This window comes from Orycteropus afer, unplaced genomic scaffold, assembly GCF_000298275.1.
Source record: "Orycteropus afer afer isolate SDZICR_OR568_19922 unplaced genomic scaffold, OryAfe1.0 scaffold00061, whole genome shotgun sequence".
Lineage (NCBI taxonomy): Eukaryota > Metazoa > Chordata > Mammalia > Tubulidentata > Orycteropodidae > Orycteropus > Orycteropus afer.
In genome coordinates this window covers 12,034,620-12,044,836 of record NW_006921648.1, presented here as the reverse complement: position 1 = coordinate 12,044,836, position 10,217 = coordinate 12,034,620, and the positions used below count along the sequence as shown (strand labels likewise).

Here is a 10,217-nt window from a genome sequence, read left to right as displayed (position 1 = left end):
GTAGAATCCGCAAAACACCGCATAACGTGGATGAACTTGGAGGACACTATGCTGAGTGAAATAAGTAAATCACAGAAAGACAAATATAGTATTAGTCCGTTATTGCAAAAAGTCAAGGAAAGGTTTATACATGGAAGGCAATTTTCTTTGTTGGTTACTAGGGATGGCAGGGGAGGAGAGGGAACACTGTTAAGTAGAGACAAGTACTGATTTGGGTGAAGAGAAGGGCCATGTACCAAATGTGAGTGATCAACATGGTGGCACTGAGGAAAAGAAAGATATAGAGAGGTGTGTGGGAGGTGCAGACAACAAAGATGAACCCTTTTGCACATACAGTACTGCGCTGTCAGTGAAGGCAAACATATATGGGTGGATAGATGGGTGGACAGGTTGAATGATGAGGTATGTCTATGCAGGGGGCAGTGTGCCCATGACCATGTATAGGGTTGGCAGACAATGTTTCTACAAGTGTACCTGTATGTTCTGTGAAAATTCCCTGGTATACAATACAGCTGACAAGGGACAAGGCTCTAGTTGCTTCTTGGCCACAGCCAGCTACCCACAGGGAACATGTAGTTGGACCTGTGGGCTCAGGACCATGGTTGCAGGGGACATCAAGCTCAATTAGCATAACATCCTACACAGAAACTTAGTCCCACTTCCTACTTTGGTGAGTAGTGACTGGGATCTTAAAAGCTTGCAAGCGGCCATCTAGATGCAACAATGGCTCTCTCCTAGTCCAGAGCAAAGAAGAATGAAGAAAACAAATGATGCATGGAAACAATTAGTCCAAGGAACTGGAACCCCATGTGATCCTCAGCCTATATGACTATGAGACCAGAAGAACTAGATGGAACCTGGCTACCACTGTCAACCACTCAGAGGGGGATCTATGTAGGAGATCCTAGATAGAGAGGGAGAACAATGTGGGAGAAAACTCAAAATCATAAAAAAAGAAAAGAGACCGTGTTTGCTGGTGTTATAGAGCATGGTGGAACCTCTGAGACTATGGCCGCTAGCTGCCCTTCAGGTCCGGAATTGAACCCACTCCTGTAACTTCCAGCCAAACAAAAGATAGGCATATGAGCTGAACATGTACCTCAGGTAGATACACTCCTTGTAGAGATCAATCATGGGAGAATAGAAGGGCTACGTATGCACAGGGAGACAGCTTGGAGGGCAGGAGTGCAGGGGAGGGAAGGACACAGAGAAGTGGTAACTATGGGGAGGAAGTAGGAGGAACGCTGTTGCATTGTGGGAGATTGCAGTCAATATCATGAGACAAAGTGTATGTGAACTGCTGTATGGAAAATGAATTTGTTCTGTAAACTTTCAACCAAATCACAATAAAAATTTTAAAAAATGTATTATGACAGGCTATTATGTGAGTAGAGCAGGAAACAAATGAAGCCAGACTGTCCCTTGCTTCCTGAGTTGGATTCCTTGTTTCCTGAGTTACTCCTGAAGCTGGATGGTGAGTCCAAGGAGGGCTCATTTGACTATTCTGTCTACTTTTGCACACGTTTCAACTCTTCGTAGAAAGATTTTGAGACGTTAAGAATTCCTTGGGGGTTTAACCTTGTTAGTCATTCACACTTTAGTGGGACTTACACCCATCCCTCTATGAAAGAGAACTTACCAGTTTCCACATAAAAATACGTAGAAGCTCTGTTTTTATTGGTGAGTAAACCATTTCCCATCATACGAGGTGAAAGCCTCTTCTCAATCAGCACCGTGTCATGTGATTACAAAGGTCTCACATCATGCTTTTCATTTTGAGCATCAACTTAGAGTACTCGCTATCCTGAGTCCTTACACAGAATCCAGTATTTTATTTAAAATACTATTTTATATAAAAATGACTCGGATCCATCAGGACCGCTGGAACCCTTTGGTACCAATTTGTGAGACAAGTGCTGAAAGCCTAACTGCTCCCAAGGCCCCGGTGGCTTCCGGAACTTTTACGTTTTACTAAAATGGTGGGCCCATTCAGAGTTATCTACAATATGTGATTATGAATGTATTTTTATCAGCCTGATGCTTGAGAATACTTTTCCATTAATAGTAACTCTGCCATTATAATGAGAATAAATGTTGCTAATATACCATTCATTTCACTCATGAGCAAAATTCAGGGATTAACCACACTGTGATAGTAAATGATAAGTATCCTGTAATTTGAAAAATCAATCAACAGCTAGCTGAGCTCTGCCATAAGGAGGGAGGTAAAGATTTTGTTTACAGAGGACAGGCTGGAGATATTGATGTACAAGGCACGTTGGGGACACAAACAGCCAGGATATGGTGCTGTAAACAAGACTCTGGAGAGCTGGAAGGCAGGATCGAGGTGGTACATCCTGTAACAGCAAGTGGAAGGGACAGCAAAGGGCAACAGTACCTAGTCCTCACGCCATAGGAACAGGGTCATACGAGTTAGGGCTCTGTGGTCGTAAGCAACAGAGAGAGATTTTAAACTAAGCTAAAAAGGAATTTACTAGCAACACCCAGGAGCACAGAGTGGAGTTATGGCACCACCAGCCAAGGAGCACCTAGGCTAAGAAGCCAGGAAAGAAGGCCCCAAGACAGAAGTGGGATGAGAACGGTTGTGGCAAATTTCAAAGCAGGATAATAGGATCCCGCCACTGGAAAAAAGGGCCTCCTGAGAAACTCCTGCAGCGCTTACTTAGCTCCAGGTCAGTAGTTAAAGCCCCAGTTACCCAGCTCCGGCCACGAGCTTGCCCCTGGGAATTACTGTGCAGGGAACCAGGCTCTTTCTAGAATCTGCACCAAATCTGCCAAAGGCCTTGCCCTGACTTCTTCATCAGAAACAGAACCTTCCCACCCACATGGCCATTTCCACAGCTCATTAGTTTTTTATTCACTCAATCGGAGACATGCCTGTATTAGGAAAACTTAAAAACACATTCAAGGGTTATTTAGTGCCACTGTCTGCCAATAAATGGCTACTGAGTGTACAGAGAAGAAAAGGACACAGCCCTTGCCTTCCAGGGACTGAGTCCACGAGCAGAGACAAACATTCAGGTTGTCAAAGTTCTGAGGGAGAGAGGCCCTGCCTCCCTCTCCCTGTGCCATGCAGGGAATGGACAGGGGTGCCTAGCCCCCCAGCACCACTGCAGGCCAGCTCTGTCTCCCGAATGGGACTTTGAGGATGGGGACTAGAGACCCTGCAGAGATGGGCATCCCCTCCAGTCCCCAGAACCTTCCATCTGGTTTTTAACCTTCCCACCCGTCTGCCGAGACCTCCGCGTGCCGTGCCCTGGAGCTCCTGTACAGTAGAACTCAGGTTGCTTCCAAAGTCCCCTCCCTGCTGCAGACTTTACTTAGGAATCAGGTAAAGCAGACCATATGGACGGCAGCCTGACCAGCAACAAGGCTAGGGGTTCTTTACAAGTCTCTGCCTCTCAAACCAGCCCCCCAGGGCAGGCATATCTTCACTGTGAAAATAATACTTACTCATCGTAAAAGACTTGAGAAGCACTCCAAGTATACATATACGTGTGTGTGTGTACACATATACACCTGTAATTCTAACACCGAGTGACCACCACAGCATATACCCAAAACCCCCCACCGTCAAGTCGATTCCAACTCCAAGCTACCCCAGAGGACAGAGGAGAACTGCCCTGTAGGGTTTCCAAGGCTGTCATTTTAACAGAAGCAAACTGCCTCGTCGATCTACAGAGCAGCTGGTGGGTTTAAAACGCCAACCTTTCAGGTTGTAGCCAAGCACTTTAACAACTGAGCTATCAGCGGTTCAACCCTACCAGCTACTCCACAGGAGGAAGATGAGGCAACCTACTTCCGTAAAGATTTACAGCCTTGGAGACCCAAAGAGGGTCACTATGAGTTGGAGTTGACTTGATGGCAGAGGGTTTTTTTTTTTTTAAATATGTTTTACTTGATTGAAAACAGCCTCTCAGCTTGACTTCTCAGTGTGGGGATGATGGTTCCTGACGCAAACTGTCATGTCAAAGGAGTACCTTTAGCACTCCCTATTTATATACTTTATCAGAGAGTGAGGGTGAATATTATAAAACATGGGTTTAGTCCCTAACAAGATAAATCTTTTATTTCTCGACTTTGACCTATTAACGAGATAACATCCATGGATGAATTTCCTACCATTAAGCCACATGAAAATCCTCAAATGACAGCTTACTCTGTATGTACATGGTTCTAATATGCAACTGAATATGACTGAGTGATATCTTTCTAAAATTTCTATGCATCTATGAACAAACATGATGCGTCTAGAGTTTTATTTTATTTTTGTCAGCCATTCTGTATCAGGGTAATTGCACACTTTGGTTGCCCCAGGTGACACAAACAGTTAAGATGTCAGCTACTAACCAAATGGTCAGTGGTCTGGACCTACCCAGAGAAGCCTCGGAATAAAGGCCTGGTGACCACCTGCTGAAAAGTTGGCCAGGAAACCTCGGGAGCCCAGCTCCACCCCAAAACACAAGTCAGAGCTGGCCTCTGTACACTTTAAAAAACATGAATCAAGACAGAGATATAGCTAAAAATGCTTTAAAAGCAGCATAAAAAGCAAGAGGTGTGTGACACAAGCCTTGAAGGGTCCCTGGGAAATCTCCATGAAACCACCAGGTCTTGCTCCCCTGAAGGGAAGCTGTTGTTTAATGACTTCCTTAACTTTCATCCATTGTTTCCATCCATTTAGACCATCTGCTTTATCTTCTACTAATTTTAATAATGAATGCTATCCTAGAAAACAGTCCATCTCTTCTATAGTTTCCAATTTATCAGCACGAAGTTGCACAGAATATTCTTATTTTTAATCATCTTCAAAGCTGAAGAAACACTCTTTCATTTGTTTTATTTTTAACATTACCTATTTAAGCTTCCTCTCTTATTCCCTTGCTCTTAAGTACCAGAATTAAACCATATTTTTAAAAAGCAGCTCTTCCTTTTCTTGATCAAGGACGGTGGTATTCGGGTGTTCTGTCTGGTTCTGCTCGGGGGCGAAGGCGGGGGCTGACTGGCTCTTTTGCTAGCACCTCTGCTTTCACAGGCGGGGACCGCTCCTGCCAGGTGTCGAAGGCCAGAGCAGTAGCACGGGGACCGCAGGTCGCAGACAAAGCCACCTTACCTCAATGAGCTTTCTCTCATAGGAGCTCGCCAGCTCTTCTGCAATTTCTCCCGACTTCTGCTCTGTGACCGTAACGTCTCCGTCAACGTTCCAAAGATTTGGCACAACTTTAGGAAAAGAAAGACATGCCATAAACATTTTAACAATAATCAGAAATTATTCTTTCAATTAAAAAAAAATCTTTTTCCAAATGGCTTCTCCAGAAGGAAAGACCTTTATTAAACACACACACACACACACACACAATTACTAACTGTAATTACATCAGCACCACAACATCTCCCCCGAGTGCAAGCACGTGGACCGTGAGCTGTACCAACAATGCAAGTACTGCCAGGGAGACATAGGCATGGAGTGTGCAGAATTATCTTGTCACCATTTTGCATCTGGAGGGAAAACAGGCTTTGGCAAGAGCACAGCTGTATCCATTAACAGTGGCCAGACTTCTTTTTCTCCAGCAGGAATGCCCACCAGAGCCTGGTGCAGAATGGCAGGGAGGGTCAGACTGCATGCAGAACCAGTAAGAACGGGCATTTGTAAACAATATTCAGGGTGACAGCAAGGTGGCCTCCAGAAAAACTCTAAAACCATAGGGCAAGGACATCTTAGAGGCTGGCTACCAGATCTCAACAAGAATTAGCACATCAGGTACCTATGGATATTGTTTCTACCACGTCACATATGCCATCTTTGTACGCAAGAGCAAAGAATGGAAAACTGGGGCTGTGCCAGATAATTCCACATAAAGGAGGCACTGTTCAAGAACAGGAAAGATATACACCAGTGGCTACGGAAAAAGATGGCTGCATTAGCCCCCAGTCTCAAAACAAGCATCACCTGGCTGGCTGAGTGTCCTGTGTGCTCTGGGAGAGGAAACTTCTGGTTGCTCCCATTGCCATCAGATGACCATGAGGCAGAACAAGGAAAACAAGAATGGAGAGCTAGCGCTCCAGGGATAGGGATGTGAGAGACAAGGTGAGGCTGAGGGGAGAGAGGTTGCGGGAGAACGAAAATGGGCAGAGGCTGAGCAAAACGAGATTCAGCCCTCAGAACCAGTTGGTGGCTCAATCGCCTGCCCGGAGGTGTAAGCCCCCATCAGGCTCCAGCTGGCTAGTGCCCACAGAGGCAGCACAGCCTGAGTGACCACACAGAACACACAGCTTCCATCCCCCTGGTGACTTGATTGCAGCCACTTCTGTCAGGAGCAATCCAATAACAATCTGTAGCCTGAAACAAGTACTTAAGAAAAGAATTTAAAAGGACTTGCAGTTAAAGGTGACAGACTTAACGCATTGATTTACCTTCACATCCTCTCAAAATTGTTTCAAATCCCATCTTGAAAAATTCTTCCTAGAGGCATCACCCTTAGAGAGAAAAAGAACGGGAGAGGAAACAAACAAGATTCTAGAAGCTGAGAAGCAGGTAGTTAACTGGCAGCTAACTCGACAGACCCGAGAAAACGTCATGCCTAGCTGGAAGTGGGCAATGCCAAAGCACAGCTGGTAAAAATGGAACAGCTTGCAAAAGGGTGAGACGGTGCTAGCACAGGAAATCTCTGGGACTGGGGGGTGAGCGTGGGGCTCAAAGGCCAAGGAAGCGATGAAAAGCCTACTTCGGACGCAATGAGAACAATGCTGTGACATACTCTCTAAACGCAAAATGCGCTGCTGTCGAGTCGGACCCGACTCAGAGCGACCCCTCCTTGGGTTTCCGAGGCAGTATCACTACGGAAGTAGATTGCCCAACCTTCCTTCCAAGGAGTGGCTGTGGGTTTGAACCACCAGCCTTCTGGTTAGCAGTCAAGTGCCTTAGGCGCTATGCCACCATAGCTCCTGTACATTCGCTAGGGAAGGTAAAACAGTGGTCTGCATTGAGTTAAAGGGAGGGGTATACCATTAAAAACAGGGAGATCAAAATACTATACCCTAATCTTCTGAGGTTCTTCCCTCACTGATGCCCAGAACAAAAAGCCTCCAATATGAATCTCCATGAAGGAGACTAGAAAAGCTTTCTCTAGAGAATATGACCAGCCCAGAAGAAAGGACCTAAAGAGACTTAACTGGGGGGCTCAATGGTGGAAAGGCACAGCTAGATCACCCACCAACTGTTCACAGAGCTTCTGATACGCTCCTAAGTGCTCCATGCCCATATCTGAGTAGACAGCCAGAGACCATCCTACCTTTGAGAAAAGGATCTAAGAGGAAAGATAAGGAGCAGAATAAACATAGAAAAGCTTGAAGGGAAGGGAGACTGTTCAGAAGAATGCTTCAAAAGCAAACTGTCTCCAACATCCTCAGAGAGAGGAAAATATGCTGTAGTCTTGAAACAAGAATAGGGAGATATTTAAAAAAAGGAAGAACAACATACAGAGAACAAACAAAAAGCTCCTTTGAAAAGCAAAACTAAAATAGTAGAAATGCAACATTGGATATAAGGGATAAAAAATACGGAAATTTCCAGAAAACAGAGCCACAGAAAAGAAAATCACAAGACCAAATGAGAAGTCTAGGAAGAAAAAAAGAAACTCAAAAAAGAGGAAATCAAAGGTTCATTCTAGAATGCACAGACCCAACCCAAGTGTGAAAAGTAAGAGTTCACTGAGTAGCCAGCACAATGGATGAAACAAAATCCACACTGAGTGCCACAGTGAAATTTTAGGACACGAGGACAGAGAAGAGGCTAAAATTTTGGGGTAGATGCAGAATTTATGCAAAGCATCTAAAATTAGAATGGCAGAGGACTTCTAAACAGCAACACTGGAAGCTATACAACAATGGATCAGTAACTTCAACATTCTCAGGGACGGCAGTTTCCAATCTAGAATTCTACACCACGTCAAACCACGTAAAGGCAAATGAAGACTTTCTTTTCAGAATTGCACCTTCTCAAAATATTTACATTCCACCAAAAGAAGGGCAGAAACTTGAGGAGAAGATGAAAAAGGCAATCAAACAAAAAAAGTAAGCTAGAAACTATTCATAATAACAAAAAAGTGGAGGCGACCCAAACATCTGTCAAAGGAGAAAGAGATAAATGAAATGTGATCTCTCCATACAGCTGAGTATTACTCAACCATGAAAAAGAATGAAGCCCTGGTACTTGCTATAACCAAAAAATGAAACTCGCTGCCGTCGAGTTGATTCAACTCATAGCGACCCCTCCTTGGGTTTCTGAGGTAGTATCACTACGGAAGTAGATTGCCCAATCTTCCTTCCAAGGAGTGACTGGTGGGTTTGAACCACCACCCTTCGGGTTAGCAGTCAAATGCCTTAAGAACTATGCTACCAGAGCTCCTTGGTACTTGCTACAGCATGGACTAACCTTGAGAACATATATTATATGAGAGAAGCCAGACACTAAAGGCCACATATTACAAGATCTGATTTATATGAAATATAAGAAATGGGCAAATCCATAGAAGCAGAAAATAGATCAGCGATTGCCAGTGGCTACGAGGACGGAGCTCTGGTAGCATAGTGCCTAAGGCACTTGACTGCTAACCAGGAGGCTGGCGGTTCAAACCCACCAGCCACTCCTCGGAAGGAAGGTTGGGCAATCCTACTTCCATAGTGATAACTGCCTCGGAAACCCAAGGAGGGGTTGCTATGAGTCAGGGCCGACTCAACGGCAAACAACAACAACAAAGAGGAGGGACAGATGGGGAGTAAATGGTAACAAGCTTCTTTTGGGGTGATGATATGTCCTGAAACTAGACAGTGGTGCTGGCTACACTACTCTGTGAATACTTCACAAACTAAAGAACTGTACACTTCTGAAGGGTGAAGGGTATGCTATGTGAATGATTTCTCAATAAAGCGGTTATGTTTTGAGAGAGAACATATAGGCCCACAAAGAAGGCAAGCCACTTCTAGCTAGAAGTTAGAGGGCTTCTGGAGAGACGTCTTGCAAGTTTTCCAACTTTGACAGGGTCCAGTCTTACCACTCTTCTGTTTGAGTTTTCCTTCGCTGACAGGTTTCTGCCTTACCCAGGCTCCAGCTTTTGCAGGTTTGACTGCATATCCAAGTGCATGTCTCAAAGCCTGACTGTGTCCTCTCCAGACGACCTTCTGGTCTTTGCCCACCCCAGCTGCTCCCCTGAGTAAGGAAATCATGCCGACCAGGAAGACTGGCCACCCAGCTGCGGAGTGTCCACTCAGCTCATCAGAAATCCAGCCATGGGCAGGGTGCCCTCTAGGCGCGGGCCCTCTGTGAGTGTATTTAAGCGGAATCTGCCACCTTCCACACCAGAGGCAGCAGAAATAAGCTTTCTGATCTTCAGGGCTGGGGACAAACCCTGGACAGCCCTGAATATATAAAAGGTGTCTTGGAAACTAGCCAGTTAACCTTCCCTGCAGCTAGCTGACCTCTTGCTGCTGTGGTCCAGCTCCTGCAGCTTCAACCTACATGTCCAATGCTTCAATCCACGTTCACATAATATAATAGGAAACCGATCCCAACTGCATCACATTCTCCTTATCAGTGCTCGGTGTGGGCAGCTTCTAGGATGGTCCCCAATGATGCCTGTCTTCTGGCACTCATGCCCTTGGGGGATTCCCCACCTCTGACTCAACTCTCATGAGCAGAAAGAGCAGGACTCCTAAGATGAAGTTACAAAGGGCCGTGGCTTCTGTCATAGGTGCTCTCACTTGCCACTCACTCTTATGAAGCCAGCGGCCATGCTGTGAGCTGGCCCATGGAGAGAGACCCACATGACAACAGCCAACAGCCAGTGAGGACCTGAGGTCTGCCAACAGCCAAGTGAGTGGAGGTGGATATGCCCCCGGTTCAGCCTCAGCCAACACTCTGGCTGCAGCCTTGTGGTAGATCCTGAACTAGGGGCACTGGCTAAGCCGTGCCTGGATTCTCATCAAACATAAACTTTGAGATGATAAATGGTTGCTGTTTTAAGGTGCTAAATTTTGGGATAACGTGTTTTGCAGCAATAAATAACTAATGCTGTCGCTGTTCTCTGCCACTGGGTCGGACCGCTGCTCATGGTTCTCACTGGCTGATTGTTCTAAGCTGACCAGCAGCCCTTTCTGCCTCATCCATCTTAGTCTGGGAGCCTCATGGTTCTCACTGGCTG

General features: G+C 45.6%; 1 protein-coding gene across 1 annotated transcript in view; it reads right to left on the bottom strand.

The window, feature by feature from the left end:
• SNX29 (sorting nexin 29) overlaps positions 1 to 10,217 on the bottom strand; it is a 681,105-nt gene that overhangs the window by 330,122 nt on the left and 340,766 nt on the right. The window contains exon 17 of the mRNA XM_007939635.2: positions 5,132 to 5,238. Coding sequence (XP_007937826.2) covers positions 5,132 to 5,238 — 107 coding nt within the window. The remainder of the gene's footprint in view (positions 1 to 5,131; positions 5,239 to 10,217) is intronic.